Here is a 19,405-nt window from a genome sequence, read left to right as displayed (position 1 = left end):
CTTATCTTCTTATAAAAATACGTCAGCTTTTCAAAAAATACTCTTTGCCCTCAATCAATCTCTCTCTCCCCTTTTTGATTTATTAGATGATAGAAAATGAAATTAATGCCTTTTATGGTAATTTTTTAAAAAACTTTTTATAATAATTTTAATCAAATTTATATAATTTATTCCACCAAACAACTTATCAAACAGTTTTAATTTAATTTTAAAAATTATTATTTTTCATAACAGCTTTATAATAATTTTTAAGTTAAAAAAATTAAACCAAACATACTTTTAATCTAATTATCAAATAAATCGAGATAATTAATGAATCAATTATCAGTTAATAATTAATTTCGTATAGTAAAATTTGCAGCAGTTTTAGACACCAAATGAATGAAAAGAGTCAGAAATGAATGAAAAGACATGGCTTGAGTTGTCCTAGAGTGGAATTGGCCAACACTGTTTCAGTGGAAGGCTTGGCAGCCTCACGTGGTGTGCTTGGAGGGAAAGTGTAACCCAAATGAGTAAATGAAAAATAAAGGCCTGTTGTCGTATATATACGCACAAATATACGCGTAACTTTTTCAAGTACACTTTTTCTCCTCTTATTTTATTGGAAAAGTAATTATATTGAATAGAAATATACATGACAATTAATTAAGTTATGAAAATGAACAATGTTTTTAGTAACTAATTTTCAGAATTAGTTAATTTATCATTATAAACTTACAATATAAGATTTTACTTACGGATACCGGGAAAGTTTTTATATATACAAAAAGAAGTGTATTAAAATTGTGATGATATAAAAAATAGAAGATTGTTTTTTATTATTTGAAAAAAAGTACATTCAGTAATGGAAAAGTTGTAAAGTTAGGTGGTATTAAAAACTTAACATAATGTTCAAAAAAAGTTCATAAATTATTTAAAAAAATTAAAAATTTTTTTTATTTTTTAATTATGTTAAATCATAGTATTCTATTTTTATTTTAAATTAAATAAGATTTTATTACTAATGTCGAACTAAATATCATTAATCAAAATATCACTTGTCATTTAAAATTTAAAAAATGACATATGATCATATTATCATATCACATTATCATTGTATTATTGTATGTCAATAAAATAACATATTAATTAAATTAACTATAAATTATAAAAGTTTATTTAAAAAAAAATAAATATATATAAACTTGATAAAAATAATAAAAAATAAAAATTTATTCAATTTTTAAAAAATAATTTAAGAGTATTTTAGGTAGTATGCCTAAAAACTTTCTCCAATTAGCTGCTTCAGAAGGTATAACCAGTTGCATGTACTTCTCCCCCGGGCATAAACCTTGATAAACAGAACACTCCTTTGTCTTTTCTTTCCTATTCATCCCTCAGTCAAGACCCGAAAACTCTCACTTTCCAAGCAAGTACAAATGTCGGTCTAAGGTGGCCGACGCGATTTGACTAGATATATATATATAGATACCTCTCCCGGACTGACTAGTTTGTGAACCAATATTCTCACCGCCTCTGCAGAATTAATTCCCAAGAATTTTACTCCTTTGTTTCTACCTCTTCCTTTGCCTTTTCTTTGATCTCTCCAGGCTTTCAAAACTTTTCCAAGAGCCAAAAACAGCAGCTATTTGTATATCGACTTGCAGCTTCGTTATATCCATGGATGTGAAGCAGATAGCAACCTTGAAAGCAGAAACGCTGAACAGGTTAAGCAACTGGGGACGTTATTCAAGTTTCGACGGTTCTTATGATCCAAGAACTACTTTCTCAGGGAAGTTAGACAAGGAACAACTTGATTTCATCAGGTGTGAAACAATGGCAACAACGCTGGCCATGTCAAGGGCACGTGAAACCAACAGAGACTACGAAACAGCGTTAATGGAAGTTCAGTTAGAGGTGGGCATTGAACTGGCTAAACTGTTAGCCGAAACTATTGACCCTGCTTTTGCTGGAACGAATGCTGTCAGAATTGAAGAAGGTGGAGGAGAAGTTTGTGGGATTTGTCTGGAAAACATGGAGAGAGGAGAGGAAGCTAGAGCCATGGGGTACTGCAGCCATAAGTTCCATGCTTTTTGTATTTTTGAGTGGGTTAAAAGGAAAAAAAACTGTCTTTATGTAGATGTCAGATGGAGACTAGCAAACCCTATTATGAGTTTTAATTTCACAAGAAGCTACTATTCCATTCTTTGAAATTTTTATGCTCTGCCTATGAAATATCAATAAAGGAAATTAATATTAGTGTTGCTATGGTTCATAGGTTTTTTTTTAGTATTTGCTCTATTTTTAACAAGTTTTAGTAGCAAATTCTTTCGCCAATTATGATTGCAATTTCAATCCTGTTTGCTTTAATTTTTGGCCCAAAAAAAAAACAGAAAAGTACTGATGAAACAGAGAGCAGAGAATACAATCAGAACTAATCATCGCCCAACAAAGCCCAACCCTAAACCGTTGGTTAAATAAGTATAATGAAAGAAAGATATCCAATCAGCTGCCACATTTGTCAAACTTGGAATTAGTAACTTTATACCAATTGGTTCAAGTCATCACGACAAGTACTTATAACTACTGATCAGTCAGCAAGAATATTTATACGTCTAGGTATAGGGGCCTTTTTAACTTTTTGCTCTTGCTCCCTTGTCCCCTTGGATAACTTAACTTGAACGACTTCAACACCAACGTGTGTGTGTGTATATATTGTCTCGGGTTCAAATCAATTTTCGTGTGAGCTTGAACTCATTTTATATTAGATTTATCTAGTTATACATTGATTTGTCTTATTAGTTTAAATGAAGTGTAATACTTATTTCAATTGATTGTACTTGTGATTTATACTTGTATATGTAATTTTTTATTAAAAAAATTTTAGATACTTTTGATTTTAATAATTGAAATTATTTTTGTCAAATCTAAATTATTCAACTTTAATTGTCTGATGAATGTTCAAAATTCGTTCAATCAAGAAACTAAAGAAGATATATATTGGAATTTCTTTTTTGACATAATACTTAAAAAAATTTAAATTTTTTTTATTTTTTATTGAATTTAATTAAATTTATGTAATTTTATTTAAAATTAAATAATTTTTTAATTAATTAATTATAATTAAATAATTTTTTAATTAATTAATTATAATTAAATAAAATATCATTTGTTATTTTATGTTCATGTAATGTTGGCATTACCAAACACGAAAGCAAATGGCAAGAAAAAAAAGGCCAGCAGAATTCATAACAAAGACATGGGAAAACTAGTTCAGAATCGAAACAGTGAGCCGGGAAAAGACCACTGCTAAGGGTCAGCGATGGAGGAGGAGGAAGCAGAGAAGAATGAAGAGGCAGTGGTAGGACTTTGAAGTGCAAATACGATCAGTTCAGGATTCACAGGGATAGTCTGAGCTGATGATTCTGAATAGATTTAGAGAAGTCATAACAAGAAGTCGTTAATAAGTCCAGAAGCAGGCATGGCATATGATAAACTTGCTGCCTATTTGTTAGCTTCTTCAGGTCAGTTCAGAATAGACCAAGAGAAGTCAGAACATTTAGACACTTTGTTGTCTAATGCTATCCTTCATGCAGGCATGATCAAATTAATGTCTAATCTCAGAGCTGCAATGATAGAGAACATCAGGAAGAAAACAATGATGTTAAACGGTGCAAACCATAGAACACGAGACAATCAAAGAGAAAAACGTGTTGGATTTCTATGAGCATTGTCAATCACTTGTAATGCTCAGTTCTTTGCAGTTTCTTCCTTTTCATAATGATACATTCTTTTTATAAAGAACAAGAAGTTAAAAAGTTTTGACATGCCAGAGTACAGTCAGTGAGATGTATGTATATGAACACATTAAATTGAAAAAGAAATTGCAAGCTGTTATGTAAGATGTTGCTTGTTCAGAAACGTTTAGTAAAATCCAAAAGTTAGATGTGATTTACCTGAAAAATTCATCACAACTTACCTTCATAAAGCATTTCATTAACTAAATAATCAAAATGATTTTGTACATATATTAACAGCCAAGCACTATTATGAGGACAAAATACAATGAACAAAAATGCTCTCCGAGCCTGATGTTCCTAGCAGTGCTTTCAGTTAGCAAGATGAAGACAAACTTTTTCCAGCTGTACAAAGGCAATTAGAACGTTATACGATCTCAAGGAGTCAGAGAGAACCCCTTAAGCCTCTCTAGAATCCGTAAACCGTAGAGTCATCAATCCAAGGAAGAACTAGTTTCTGCAGTTTCATCCTCACTGAAGCTAGATGGTACATCCATGGAAGACCTAGATAACATATAATGTAGTTCAAAGGTTGACAACTATACAAAATTGCAATAGAAAATTATGAAACCAAAGATTCAAGATATGGATGCTACATGTATACTTTCGCATGTTTGCTGCATGCATAGGATAAAAGTAGGATGACGAGTTTCATTCTCAAAAAAGAGGTCAATTTACAGGCAATCAAGTGTACTTTCATAACAATCAACATTACATATAAGTCATCTCCTTAAGCAGATACCTAAACAAAAACCGACAGAGATACAGTAGTTTTGCACTGTCCCAAAAGAATAGGCATGTTCCAGATTTGGAACATTTAGAGAACCTCTCCACCTTACGGTGCTTTGCAAGAAAAATTCTCTTCAAACTTTAATGAATTCAGTGTCAGCATCCCAGAAGCAGCTTCAAACTTTCGTGATATAAATGGGCAAAGTATCACAAGGGGAATGGTAATCTGTCTTATCTATTATACCAAGACAATCAATTGTAACATTTATGAATTCTGCTCCAAATTACTTGGGGTACATGAATTCTCTTTCTCTCCATCCTAAAAAGGCATTACTACTTTTCCAAGATGCCTCGCTAGAGCTATACACTTCACAAAAATGAATACCACACTGCTGGCCCCCTTCACTCCGTGAGACTCACATCCCCCTTACCAAAGAAGGAATTGATATGTTGAAAGATTTGGAAGAACCCCAGCTCCCCAAATTCAACAATTCTCAAATTCAGATTGAAATATTTGGTAGGGGGAGAGAAGAAACTATCCAGAAAATCCTAACATTCCAAGTATGTGACATGTATGAAATGCTCCACCCGTAAAAGTTATTAAATCCTTCATTTCTCCACCTAACATACATTTGTATGTGCTCATAAATAAATGACTATGTGCACATAAATGCAAGATCACAATAAATACACAACCAGAAGCTCATTGGCATGTACACATGCAAATAAGTAGATAGAGGGAGGGAGGTGAAAATACATAATATACTGACCCTTTAGTTGGATTTGTCAAAAGAGGCAATCTGGAATGTGATGCATTTGCCACAAAATTTTGTTGAGGAAATTCGACTTTGACTCGTTTTGCAACCTTCAAAATATGCAAGAAGGGTGTCAAAAGCAAAGCATGAGCACATGATATGCATATTTGGCCAAAAGCCAACAAAGGCTTGAACTCACTTTCAATTCATTTGTCGGATCAATATTTTCTCTGACAGGATACCCCCTTTTTGGCTTCCACTCTCCACCAAGTTTCTCCAACTGTACATATGAAGTGAAACAAATGAATTCAAGCCAAAGCATTCACCACGGAAACTGCTGAATGATAAAGCATGGGAACAGAAATAAAAGCCAATAATGACACCTTTGCCATCCTTGCAGATGGGCCTCTCTCAGTACCCTGGGACTCACTGCACCCATGGATCAAATTTGAAGTTTTAGACAGGTTTTCATTCTTTGGGGCCTTATAGGTATGATTATCATCATCATGCAACCAAGGCTTTTCTTGTTCATTAGCAATTTTCCAGCCATATGGGCCAGGCTGGTTAGAAAATGAATCTGATCCCATCCTTTCAACAGCAGGCTTATAGCTCATCCTACTCCGTTTGCAATCACTGACAGCAGTTTTTCCAGCAGAGCTTTCATAGATATTTATAGAAGAGTTCTGGCCAGGGAAAGGGTTGGAACAAAGAAAAGAAGACTTATATTTTAATTGATGATGAGATTTCCTGTCCTGTCTTTCAGACCCATGCTCAGTGTTAAGCTTTGCATCCTCCACATAAGAATCCTGAGAACTCAACTTGGGATTATGTACTTCATTTATCTACAAGGGCATTAAACAGAAAAGGACATATCATAAAAAAACCACTTTGAATAACTTATTCTTAAAAAGAAAGACAATATCTACCTTGTTAGATATGATTCTCCAATATAACTAATGCCATAGCTTCTAACTGAAAGGTTAGAGTGATTTATGTATCCAAGTATAAAGGACACTTAATGCTTCTACAAAGCACCACTGAAGGTAAAAGATCCAACCAACACTTTCAAGCTGCAATGTCAAAAGCTACAGCTGGAATTGGTTGTACATCCGTTCAACTACAAGATCCATGTACAGGTGGATCCCACAGATTTCTAGGCAAGGATAGAGGATTGCTCCACCTTCCAAAGAAGTTTTTAGAGAATTCCTGACAATAAGTAGTGGGGCCAGAGAAAGTTGCTCAAAACTAAAACAATTATAGCCCTTTTCCTCTGCCTTAAACCCTGCAATACTAGCAGTATCTGGCACATATCTTATCACCCATGGTATAATACTCACAGCAAATCTCTGTTATCAAAGACAATAACCTCAATTCTATTTTCTCTTAAGAAGATTGCAATATGGCACCTTAAACATAAAAGTTTAACATCACAAGTTCAAATACTGATTGAACTGATATAAACTAGCTCTCACTAATTCTATACACTGTTTAACAAGGTCATATAATTACTGAATATAATATATAAATATAGTTCAAGTGTCCACTTGTGTGCCAAAACATGGAAAAAATGCATCAGAGAGTCCACTTACAATATTAAGATTTGGCTGCTTCAAAACTCCAGAGATATCTGGAGAATGGTCCTGTCGGGGATCTCCAACATAGATTGGCTCTGCCGAAGCAATAAATAGAAGACATTCATGAGAGTTCAAATATTTCAAGATTGAAGATACATGATCATAGTTAAGCATAGAGACTACAAGGGAAGCACAGCAGTAAGAGTGCCCTCTGCTGATTGAACTGGGACAAGAGGTGTAAAGGTGAGGAAGCCAGGATACACACATGCAGACAAAGGAAGATGGACGAGTAAAAGAGAAAAAGTAGGGCACAGCTGCGTAAAAGCAGCTATTCTCTCACTAAAGCACTCTTTATGAATACATCATGCTTCGGACAAGCATGTTCCATTTTCACACACCTCTGCTTCTGATTCAAATTTATCCATCCTATTTCATTGTCATTTCCCAGCTACTACTTAGAACTTTTATCATTATTCTGTTTGCATATTATTTTTAATTATCCATTAAGTGATGCTGCGTCAAAGTCCAATAAACCTCTATACATTTAAACCTTCCGCCTTTTACAATTCAATTACCAGAATGGTTTTTAACATTTTTTTTTGCTTTGCACACTTATATGCCTTCGGAATAACAAGAACCTTCAAAGCAAGCCTCATATTAATTCGAATAACAATTATAGAACCTTCTATGCAGCTTAAACTCTATATTTTAAGCTCAAAAGGAGTAAAAGGATTTCTTATTTTCCATAACTATGCTAATTCACCAAAGGAATTGCACCAAACTCTTCATGGAAGATTTCTTTTCTACTAATGCACCCTGCTTACAATGGGTTCTATACGCCACTCAATTGCAAATCAGTTACACCCAAAGTAATAGGAAAATAGAAGTTAAACAGTGCAAAAGATGATTTTATCAGGAACCAAGCATGCTGTATTCCCAAAAGCAAATTTTATTTCTCAGACTTTGCTTGTGGTAGGTATGTTCATCAACAGTGTTCTTAAATGCCTTTCCAAGATCTGTAATTGAGACATGCCACAGATGAAGCCTTTGAAAATTGCAGCAAGATGTTAAAAATATACCTCATAGGCATATGTCTTTTCAACTGAAGCAAAAGTTCACTGCAGGGCTTATACCTTTATTATGCAGACAGGAAATGCATATGCTTTTGAAACATTATCTCTCTGCATTTTAACTCTTTCCATCAGACACCTTGTCCTTCCAAATCTTACATTAAGTAAATACAGACAATAAAAAGAGAAAGAAGATGCATTTTGACATTAAGAGGGGGGGGAGAATACAGTACACAAAGTTAATAGGAAATAGAGAGATCAGAATAGAAAAATAGAAGAGGAAACAAAAAGTAATGGGACATGGAAAACAAATAGGAAGTAGTTACTTAGCACTAAAGAAGTGTGAAGTAGAAATGTACATGAACTAAGAAAGTTAGCATCAACAACAGTTATAGAAAGGCATAAATACAAGACTAAGAATAGAATATGCAAACATATATACATACATACGTCTGTGTGTGCGTGTGTGCACGTGCGTGCGTCTGTATAAGCATTTGGACTTAACTGATTAAATAGGTGACTCATACTGGTTTAATTTATCATTTATCTTACTTTGAGTTAAGGTCTAGGCTCCTTTAATGAGGAGGAGGGTATGTCACATATCAATTTTACTAATTCTTTTTGAACAACAATTTTATTTGTTATTTAGAACAGTTATTAATTTGTATAATTATTATCTAAATTTTATAAAGAAAAGTTAGTACTAAAAAGGCTTATTCCTTAATGCCTTATGGCTTAAGCCGTCCTCTCCAAGACTAAAATGCATTGTCTTATGCATTTGCTTTTGAAAACACTATACATAAGTACAGTAAATGCCTAAAGGCAGAAGAAATCATGTCTACTATTTTCTAATTTCAAAAGCTAATTAATGTTTACTAGAGAAAAAATAAGTAAAATGAAAAGAAACAACAAAATTTAAGCACCCTTTCTGCCACAGCAGATTTCATGATTCTATGAAAATTGTCAATGTAACAAACAGATCTGGGTATTGGACTTACCGTTCACTGGATTGCTACTATGGAACTCAAATGCACCAGGAGGAAGTGGATCAAATTCAATACCAAGTAGCGGACCATCCTCTTGATAATGCCTCCCCAGCTGCCTCTTGACAGCAGTAATAGCAGGATTTTCCAATTCACCCTTAACCTTCAAATATCCTGATGGCTTATAACCCATGCTTTTAGCAATCCTTGGTTTTATCTGCGTAATTGCTCCATTTTGTGTAAGGTTAGCAGATATTTGCATGTCATAAGGATCCCCACTTTCCGAAAAACGCTGATCATGTAAAGATGAGCTATTTTCAGAAGATGTATCCTCCATATGAGCATTATAGGGATTTTGATGACTCCTACGCTCATATGTCAGGTCAGCAGCTGGAAAGTCATGGCCATAAATCCTTCGACTTTCAACCTCCCTCGGATCAACATTCCTATAATCCCCCTGCTTAATACTGCCACAAGAATCTTGTCTAAGCCCACTACCACGATCCTGAATAACACCACTAGAATGGTCCTGTCGCCCATTAGCATAGGATTCATCTCTCCTTTTGTCTTTTAACCTTCTGTGACAAAACCAACTAGATATCTGCTTTTCTGTCAACCTTATCTGAGCTGCTAGTTGTGCTTTCATTTCATCTGAGGGAAATCTGTGCTCTGGAAAAAAAAAACAAACCAAAACTCCTTTTCAAACATAACAGAGGAAACATTTCAATAATATGTGAAGAGAAGAATTAATACCTTTGTAGAAGTTCTCCAGAGCCATAACCTGGGCTGGTGTCTTGACTGTTCTTTTCTTATTCACATCCAGAAAAACTTTATTCTCTTCAGTCTGCACTTCAGCTGAATCTAAAATGACCACAGAGAAGTAGAAACCAATGTATTAGATATAATAGCATTAAACATGATAGGGATAAAGAATAGTTAGAAAACTAGTTATAAAGTTACTGCTAAGCTTAATAATAGGAATCAGAGCCACCATAGATATGAACAACTTTCTATCAGATGAGAAGAACAATAGGTACTAGCCAACTATGTGAAATAGCATTAAACCAGGAAGAGGGAAAGTCAGCTTAATAAAAAATGAAAGAAAAACAAAAAACTTATCTAAATTACTTGGAGTCGGATGAACAATTTCACTATTTTCCTTCAGCCATATTACACCTTAACTTTTGTCAGATTATACTGACCTCAATCTCACATTCACATGCAATGTCTTCTTGATATCTCTCGTTTTTTGGAGTACCTCCAGTTACAACACTTTACATGATAAAAACTTCCCCTAGTTCCCCATAATTCAAAACTTAAGCAACATAGCTTCCCACATCAGCTAGCTCTAAAAGCCATATCTAGATATCAGTAAAAATCATTACACCAAAAAAGCAACACTTTAAGGTGGTATGACAGAATAGACAATTTTTCCCATTACAGTTCATCATTCTTATCTTCCTTTCCAACTCATCTCCATATGAATGGTCCATACCTCTGGGATCTTGCTGTCATTCCTTACAAAGAAATCCATGTTACCGTTCTTTTTTTCCCTTTTCCTTTCTGTGTCCAAACAATAAAAAATCTATATCTCCCTTCTCAGGATTTTCTAAAATCATTCTTGTAGCTCCTAAATTAGTAATTCCCAAGTTAAGGCATCTTGGTCGATAAGATTGACACAGAAGACATATTCTTATAACCCAAAACAGAAACTAGAAAAGAATGGAGGAAAGAACCTCACAGATAATGGATTTTATTATCTCCGTAACATATGAAGAACAAAGTTTATCTGAAAGTTCAACCTCCTAACATAGCATATGAAATGCTTCAATTGAAAATAAGTAAATAATATGACTCAACCTCCTAACAAATACATGATCTTCTATATAAGTTGCCTTCCTAGCCCATCAATTTAGTGACTTTTCTCAAAATTGCTGATAGCTAGCATTGCCTTCCATTAGGGACCTTTTGTTTTACCAAGGAACCTCTGGCACTTCTCATCCTATATTCCAGAGAAAATGACCTTTAAAAAGCCTTTGATACATCTTCAAGTGAAGCAACTGAACAAATACATGGATCACTTACTAGTTACTATGTTGACAATTAACTACTGGTAGTTTTATTTAAGTAAGAAGAATTTCTCAAATCGATCTGCTGAATGTATTTGCATAATTTCACACTTCAATTCAATTATATGTGAGGAACTGAGGATAGCAGCTTATGCAGATTATCCAGAACACCTACAACATGATTCACAGAAGATGCCATTCATTGATACATCACTTACCAATATCTGCAGTTATAATAACAATCTAAGGATACATGCAACCATTAGAAACAAACACACAAATATTTGATGCGCAAATACATAAAGAAAGCCATAAACAATACTTTTGTAGATACTCAAGTGATATAACAACATTAAATCATAACAATTATGCTTGCTTAACGTTATTATCCCTCGTCACAATAGTTAAGGTCGAATATTCCTATCTACCCCCCCCCCCCCCCCCCCCCCCCCCCCTCCCAGTTTGTAATTTTCTCTGATGTACCCAAAACAAGATTAAATCATTGGTAAAAAATAAAAATTCTGAGCAAACAAGACAAAACTTAAAAAGAAGAAGAAGAAGAGGAAGAATAGAAAACCAAAGCTTTTTTTCGGCGGAAAGAAAATCACAGCTAGATTTTTATATTTCTTCCTCCATTTCCCATCAACCAAACACCCCAAAATTAGAAATGCTGCCACGCCTAATGCCCAATAATTCCTCTATGCATGCAACTTCCTTTACATAATCCAATAAACCCACAATTAAGAAAACAAACTTTTGAACAATTTCAAAATCTCAACTTTACATTTCAATGCCAAAAACCCAAAAGTGAAAGCATTAATCAATAGAAAATTAAAAACCCAAATCTCAAAATTTTGATCCGAGGATTGAGAAACGAAAGCATTTACCTTCCATAGTTTGTGATATTTTGAATTTTTTTTTCTGGGTAGCCTTTGTTTTTCTTCAAAGCTTTGTTCTTTGATTTGACCTCATAAAGGGAACCTCAATTTTTGCAATGCAAATCTGGGTTTTGAATTGCAGAAGCCTTTACAATTCTATGGGTTTCCTTTTTTTATTTTGCTTTGGGTGCTTTTTTATTGTTCACATTTCATTTACATTTTAATTAAATTGAGAGAGAGAGAGAGAGAGAGATAAAGATTAAAGAGACAGAGACAGAGACAGAGACAGAGGAGAGAGAGCGAGGGAGAAATTCTGGTGGAAGAATGAAAAGACAACAGGAAGGGGAATTGTTTTTGGGTTTTTCCTTTTTTCCTGTTCCTTTCCATTTTGCTTATTTGATTCAATTAGCAGGTTTTAACGGTTGTGGTTTTGTTTTGTTTTTAATCAAAACCCAGTTTTGGCTAAATTTCTTCATCTCTATCCTTTTCTTTTCTTTTCTTGTCCCTTTTTTTTTAAACAAAAAAAAGAATCATTTTTAGCCTCCATTTTCTGGCCCAGAAAAATCAAATACTATTTCTACCTCTACTAATGTATTACAAGCAAAGATTATGATCACAAGAAACCTCATCATGGGCCCTTGGGCCTCTTCATTGATAGAATGCAACGTAAAACTTGTACGTCCCATCACTCGCAGGCCATATAAATTAAATAATAGATAATCAACTCATTACATAAATTTATTTTTCATAAATATTTTTTTAACATTTTTCTTATTTTAGTAACAACAAATGCCCTTTCCTATTCCTTCTTTAAAAGAAAATTATTATTTGCGACTCAGTTGGGTGACACTGATTCCTCAAGCAACGAAATTATTCGAACGAGATGACTGCACGAAAGCTGGTTGAGCTGAGCACGTTTTTCATGAAACTATTCGAACCTTTCCACGCAACACTAACCAGCAAAATCAGCCCTGGCCTGGGTAACGCAGACTGGCAATTCACCCTATTTTTGTATTTGCTGTGAACAACCAAAATGGGGGCAGATCATAAATTTTCCAGAAAGGGAAATGTTTATATTGTTGTTTTTCCTTTAATACATTGTCAACATCCAAGAAAAATTAGAAATGTGTAATGAAATTGATATGTTGCTTAAAAGGCTAAGTATTATTTCTTGCTTAATTCCAAAATCTGTTAACAATGGTTTTGCAGTAGTAGAACAAGTTAGCCAAAGATTGGACCTTAAAAGAAACACTATTTCCTTCTCAAGCTAAAACAGTTTCTGTGTCTGGTTGCTTTTTAACTCATTCCACCTTCCTGCTAGATTTGTCATCGCTACCTTCTTGAGATGTAGCACCAGTCTTCGACTCGTCAAACTCCAGTAACTGCACATTATCATAATCACTTCATCCATCAAAACTGAATACAAAAGAACATCGTTGGAAAGAAATGGAACAGTAGAAAAACTTTTACAATTACAATCCAATCCTTACATTAAAAAAACACACACAATTTGAAAATAAATTGAGTTGAATGCAAAAGTCCATGCCAAGTAAAAAAATGCCACAAGGAATTGAACAAGGGTGGAAAACGAACCGGTTTTACTTCTCCATTCCATATACAGTGAGCAGCCAAGAATCCAATGACAGCTGGTACAATGTACAAAAGTGCAGGCTGAAATCACAATGAACATAGCAGATCAGATGATAGAACTTACAGCTACAATTCAACAAGAAACCACATTAATAGTGAAACAGAAATATCAGATACAGTATCTCCACATAATAAAACTTTCAATGGATACCAGCAGCATATGCATTAACAGAAAGGGGAGATAAAACAGAGGGTCGTGAATGGTTACCTGCGCAGCTTGAAACCAGTTCATGACAACAATCGTGAGTACCAATCCCACTGTGTATCCCAAAAATGCACTCTTAAAATACTGGCTCTCTTTCCCCCTAGATACATCAAATCTTAATGCTAGTGCTACAAAAATACCTGCAAGGTGATAAATAAACTAATATAAAAACAAATATTATTAGTCATACCATATCTATTTCTTTCTCATAGAGACATACATAATTCTATGAGAAGAAAGTTTTTTATATTACAAACCAATAATGGTCAATCAAAATGAAAATGAAAAGGAGAAACATTGCCGCCCATAATTGTTCATATTGAGACCTAAAAACCAGAGTCCTACACCAAAAAGTTCATCATATTTCACTCAAGAAAAAATGGCATAGTAAAACACCAGCAGCTGATAGTATCACTGCTCAGAAATGTTTACCATGTATCCTACTAACAATAATGATAAAGCCAAAAGATAAAAAAAAGAAAAGATGAATTAAATAAAGCACCTCCATAATCAAACAAATCCATTGGTTAAAAAATGAAAAAAATAAATAAATAAAACAACTCTACAATCAAACAATATAAGTTCAAACTGACTACAGCAGTAAATGAGATCATGCTCTAGAAACAGAAAGCATGAGTATCTAAATAGAAGCACTCAAAAATATTAGTTTTTTTTCCTATAAATCAGCCTTCACAAGGATTTTTTTTCTTGATCGGAGTGTAAAGAGAAGTCTTCCCAGGTGTGACTAGATAATATCAAAATATCAGGATGACGGTATCATCTGAGGAAATTTCTAGGGTGTGGAAGATGTAAAAAGCAAGATTTTGTTTTCTGCAAGGCCCAGACACTCGACTTAGAAAGAAGGTTCTCCCGAGAAGTAACCACTCCTATGCAAAAAGTGCTGAAAAGAAACTACTGGGGAAGGCGACGTTATGCATTTGTTAAAGCCAATTAACAAGCTCTGCATGAGGTTTGATTTATTATGTAAGCCTTAAATTTTGAAGCATACAAATGGAACTAAAACAGCTGTCAAGACATATGCATCAGACCTCTAGATACAAAACAAAATACAATGAGAAAAGGAAACAGTCATTCTAATTTCTTCTGTTTCAACATTCAAAATCTTGGAAGTACATTTGAGTTTTTTCTGTTTTTTGGTTAGAAGGACTACATCATAAAACCAGAAACATTAGATAACAGCTCAAGTCATAACAACAGCATGCATTAGACCTACCAACTCAAACAGTTTTTCAAACATACCAGGAATCACAATGTCACCAAGTCCGAGCATGGAAAATGGTCGTGCAGAGTCCGCTGTTGGGAACAAAAGCTGGAGAAAAGTCTTATGGCAATTAGATCCCCATGGGTAACAAACTGAACAATACAAAGAACAATGAAAAATAAAAGCTAACCAGGCTAAGTATTTCAATAAAAAAGATAACTGACCTTTATAGGAGCATCGAAAGACTTCGCAACACTAACCATTACAGGAGTGAAGAAAACCCAGAATATATCATATACAAAGAGCCCAGCCTGCAATGCATGAAGATACCAAATCAAATGAAAGAAAGCATAGTTGCACATGAGAAGGCAAGCACGAATTGGTCAAACATAGCTTTGCAATTCAGCTAATCAACAAGAAAAAGAATCAATGCAATCCAGCCAACATGCTTATGAGGAGAGTTTTAATCAAATAGATTTGAAAGGAACCCGACCAAAAAAAAAAGATTTAAGAAATTCTGCCAATAGGAAAGCATGAAGAATGGAACTAACAACTATAAAACAATCATAAACTTGTGCTGCAAAGGTATTGGAATACTATGATAATCAGAAACCACAATAGAGATTGATGCAGTCAGGTGCATAAACATCTAAGGTCATGTTATATAACCCATGGTAGTGAGCTGGTGACAGTTGAGTATATAACCATAATTGTCAATCTCTTTCACAACAAGGCAAATCAATAGAGTGGTTTCAAGATATCATTAAGATAACTTTCTTCAAAACCACTGCATGCCAACATCTGAATTAGATTCTGTAAATAACTTCACCATAGGAAAACTTCCTATATATAATCAAAATCGTATGAAAGTGACTACAACAATGTTGTCTAATTACGATCAGCTAAAAAACATGCAAAAAATTGTTGCATTAAAAAAAATCAAATTAGGAAGTAAATTAGTCCCATAACATGAAATAATACTTCTCAGTTCTCACAAGCAAGCACAGTTTTAAAACCATTAATCCACTTCTTACCAAGAGAATGGCACCAGTCTTGAAAGACCCAAGAGAAAGCATTTCAATTCCCTGCAAAAACCAACAAGGGAAACCTTCAAATCGCAGAGCTTAATTAATCAGTGTACTCCACTTGACAAAATAGAAGCCATAAACTTCAACAAACGGAAAGAAAAAGCAAACAAGGCGATGGAATATTGGAATATAGATAAATATCTTCACAAAATTATTAAAAGATAAAGAAAACAATACTTTCACAATCCTTGCAGTGCTTAATTAAACCTCAGCCATCAATTTGATGGGATCAACTATACACTGACATTAATTCTTTTAGAGTCAAAAACTAAAGTGATGTCAAAGACTGTAGCAAATGATGAATTAAATCTGTTAGACAATTGGAAGAACAGATTTTATTTTTAGTAATATTATGCTCATCCAGAAGTAATTTTCAGCTAACAGAAATACAAACTTCCAAATTACATGTCTAAATACTGAAAAGAAATACACCTAAAAAATATTGTTTTGTCTAGGTATCATTGAAAATCATTGAAATAGGCAAACATAATTTCCCAAGCACCAAATAACTCATTAATCAGAAAATGCTGTTCATTAGTAAATAACGAGGTCAACAGCACAGGTATTTCAGTCAAACCTGAATGCAGAAAGCAAGGCCCAGAATGTTATTAGCCAACCAATGCTTCTGTGAAGCATACCATGCACAGAAAAAAGTCCCAGGGATTGCAGCTACAATGTGAGATCTTGTGAACTCAATCTCCAAAGCTGTTTAAGAAAGGTGCAAGAAAAAACATCATTCTGCATAATACAAGCAAGGTAATGTCAACCAGATCAAATAAGAAATATACAGAGTCAATGATGGACATAACTAAATAAAAATGTCTAAACTTTAATCAGGAGAGCAGTTACAGCGCTCCAGAAAAAATTTAACACCTAAAACGCCAAAAAACATCCAGAGAAATTGGCATTCAGCTTATTCCAGTGGGGCAGACTGCTCGTAAATTGACAAAAGAACATAAAGTCCCAAAAATGCATGACAGTCAAAGAATTACTCCCATTATGGATTTATGGAAATTCCAAGAGCAAATCAAGAAAATAAAGATGAAGTATATTTGATCTGGAGCTTTGAAGAAACTACCAAATTATAAAAAGCCAGAGAACTTAAACGCAGCTAGTATCATTTTATGGAAAAAGAAAGTTCCTCCTATCCCCATCCATCACTTCCTTCCCCACACAAAAAATCTCATCCAAAGCAATTTTGAGACAAAAAAAATGAAAATAAGATAAAAAGCACTGAATCAAGAAGATACTCTCAAGAATACCATACATTCAGAATCTTCCAATCAAATATCAGTGATACTTGTTCCAACAAGAGATATAATAAAGCCAAAATAAAGCAGCATACATAATAAGGAAATAAGGATGATGCAACAGCTATAACAGAGTATGAATTACAAAAAATGTAATATCCAGTTCAAAAGCTAAGGCACCGTTTGGTTGATGCTTTCACTATCGGCTATCTATTATTTTGCAAAAAGCAAGTAAAAAAAAAACATCAATCAATTGAAGCCTAAACAAATCATATTATATATAAAATTTAAAACATATTTCAAAAGAATCATAGAAGATAGGGCATACAGCGAAAGTATGGAAATCGCCAAATGATAAGGTCCTCATTCCACTGCTTTGGCAGGAAGCGTTTTATGGCCGGTAATATTGTTGCCCTGAGAACAATGGCAGAAAGAATAGATGTAATAATAATCCAAACTCTGTTTGAACTAGTCGTATAAAAGTAACACAATAATAGCAAATCCATTTGGAAAGAACGTACGAAAGAGCGATGATTCCAAGCACAAAGAAATAACATGTCAATACTGCATTAACCAAGTCTTTTGATAAGAACTTGAACAGTAAGAAAAGTGATAACAGCATCGCACTCCCAACAAAGGGAAAACGCATAGCATGCTCGTTAGACATTGTCTCCTGTATGATAGACATGACATTGTTAGCAAACTTTGATCTAAAGTCCTTAACGACAAAAACAAGAAGGTGCCAAAATTAATTTAAATGCTACCATACTCACAGATGGTGGAGTTGGCTTGACAGATCGATAGCAGCCAACATATACTGTGAGGCATGCAGTCAAGATAACATTTAAGTTGGGGTCTACCTTCACAGCAAGTGGTGCCAATGTCAACCCTGCATTTAGAAAATCATGTATGCTACATTAAAAACAGTCAGGCTTCTCAACCCTGTGAAAATAGAATATCTAATTATCTATGTGCCTCCTGAGAGATCTCATATCTGACAGTGACTTATAATATCAAGCACTCTGGATTCCATTTATTCTCTAAAAGAATTGGCCACAAAGCTGTTATCTATTTTTTCACCAGCATATCAAGGAAAGATTCATGATGCATGGAATCAAATATTTTAAAGATAATTCTGCATTTGTACTGAGAAAAGTGAGGATATGAAAGTACATCCATATGGTTGTTGCTTTTGCCACTCACTTTTTGGTTCATAAAAAGTTGCTAAAACGAAAACGAAGAATAGTGAACAAAATTATATTTAATTAAAATAAGAAAATATTTAAAACGTAAAATAAATTCTAACATAATTCTTTTATTATAAGTAAACTCATGCATTTTGTTCCTTCTTAATTCTTCAAATTTGTTTTTATGTCCAAACAAACAACCGAAGAAAGCCTAAATATCTATACCTTGTTTAGTATTTTCATACGTGCAAAGATTCAGAGACCAATGAAATGTAATTCCTTTAAAAAATGTCACATACAATCCATAACTTTATAAACAAAAACAAAGATCACTCATACCATAGAATAATGAAGCTACCACATTTCTACTCAAATTACTCATTTCCAAATCGGAAAAAGAAAAAGAAGTCAAATTTCACCGCCCATATCACTTCTTTCCTATCAGTTCTTTTGCTTTTCTTTTGCCACTGTAACTAAATAAATTCTCTCTGCTCCTACTCAACTAAATTCAACAACTGAATTAATCAAATTAAACAATAATCATCGAAGAAAACAAACCAAAATGTAAATAAAAATTGAAATGAATCAAGAATAGATCAAGAAAGGCAAACCTGCTAAAGCCAAATTGGCGAGTCTTTCAGTGTTTTTCATCGTCGTCGCCGCCGTCGCTTATTCTAATACAACAGCTTCCTTTTAGCCACAAAAAGAAACTACATGTTAAAATAGATCGAAACAATTCAATGACTTATTAGATAAATAAAGAAACAAAATCAAAATCAAAATGTAATTGAATTCCAAGTAAAATTAGGGATTGGAACCTTTGATCGTATTTTCTCTCTTTCTCTCTCTAACGGTCGACGGAGTTCTACAGATCGGAGATGCCGGAAATGAGAGCTAAGAAAAGAGAAAGAGAGAGAGGGAAAGGAAAAAGATTTTTTTCTTCTCGTTTGAGAGGAGATTTTATAGAAA

At 33.9% G+C, this 19,405-nt stretch overlaps 2 protein-coding genes and 1 pseudogene across 3 annotated transcripts; 1 reads left to right on the top strand and 2 right to left on the bottom strand.

Annotated features, from left to right (window-relative positions):
- Positions 1–1,341: 1,341 nt before the first annotated feature.
- Positions 1,342–2,304, top strand: LOC149527442 (E3 ubiquitin-protein ligase ATL9-like; annotated as a pseudogene).
- Positions 2,305–3,903: 1,599 nt separating this feature from the next.
- Positions 3,904–12,260, bottom strand: LOC110412308 (Homeodomain-like superfamily protein). The gene is made up of 8 exons (XM_021422842.2): positions 11,844–12,260; positions 9,641–9,748; positions 8,903–9,556; positions 6,850–6,929; positions 5,644–6,102; positions 5,460–5,540; positions 5,276–5,370; positions 3,904–4,280 (listed from the first exon to the last, which is right to left on the bottom strand). The coding sequence occupies exons 1-8, from the start codon at positions 11,848–11,850 to the stop codon at positions 4,211–4,213; spliced, it is 1,554 nt and encodes a 517-aa protein (XP_021278517.1). The 5' UTR covers positions 11,851–12,260; the 3' UTR covers positions 3,904–4,210.
- A 616-nt stretch (positions 12,261–12,876) lies between these two features.
- On the bottom strand, positions 12,877–19,399 carry LOC110412510 (signal peptide peptidase). Of its 2 annotated transcripts, none has more exons than XM_021423052.1 (12): positions 19,255–19,399; positions 19,048–19,146; positions 18,023–18,138; positions 17,771–17,922; positions 17,578–17,663; positions 16,577–16,704; positions 15,946–15,996; positions 15,136–15,222; positions 14,950–15,019; positions 13,693–13,829; positions 13,428–13,505; positions 12,877–13,216 (listed from the first exon to the last, which is right to left on the bottom strand). In XM_021423052.1, exons 2-12 carry the CDS (start codon positions 19,085–19,087, stop codon positions 13,136–13,138), a joined length of 1,026 nt encoding a protein of 341 aa, XP_021278727.1. In that variant the 5' UTR covers positions 19,088–19,146; positions 19,255–19,399; the 3' UTR covers positions 12,877–13,135. The 2 variants fall into 2 exon arrangements, with proteins under 2 accessions (XP_021278727.1, XP_021278726.1); XM_021423051.1 differs by having other exon boundaries at positions 19,048–19,126.
- Between the last annotated feature and the right edge of the window lie 6 nt (positions 19,400–19,405).

This window comes from Theobroma umbraticum, unplaced genomic scaffold, assembly GCF_002168275.2.
Source record: "Theobroma umbraticum cultivar Fairchild unplaced genomic scaffold, ASM216827v3 scaffold_95.0, whole genome shotgun sequence".
NCBI lineage: Eukaryota > Viridiplantae > Streptophyta > Magnoliopsida > Malvales > Malvaceae > Theobroma > Theobroma umbraticum.
Note: the sequence above shows the minus strand (reverse complement) of the source record. Positions and strands in the feature narration are given on the sequence as shown.

Coding starts and splice junctions, on each gene's coding strand:
- LOC110412308 (XM_021422842.2), bottom strand. Junction 6,103..6,849: donor AGCAGCCAAATCTTAATATT/GTAAGTGGACTC, acceptor ATGCCCTTGTAG/ATAAATGAAGTACATAATCC. Junction 5,371..5,459: donor ATCCGACAAATGAATTGAAA/GTGAGTTCAAGC, acceptor CATATTTTGAAG/GTTGCAAAACGAGTCAAAGT.
- LOC110412510 (XM_021423052.1), bottom strand. CDS start 19,087: ATGAAAAACACTGAAAGACTCGCCAATTTGGCTTTAGCAG. Junction 16,705..17,577: donor GCGATTTCCATACTTTCGCT/GTATGCCCTATC, acceptor TTTCTTAAACAG/CTTTGGAGATTGAGTTCACA. Junction 15,020..15,135: donor CTTTCGATGCTCCTATAAAG/GTCAGTTATCTT, acceptor ACTTTTCTCCAG/CTTTTGTTCCCAACAGCGGA.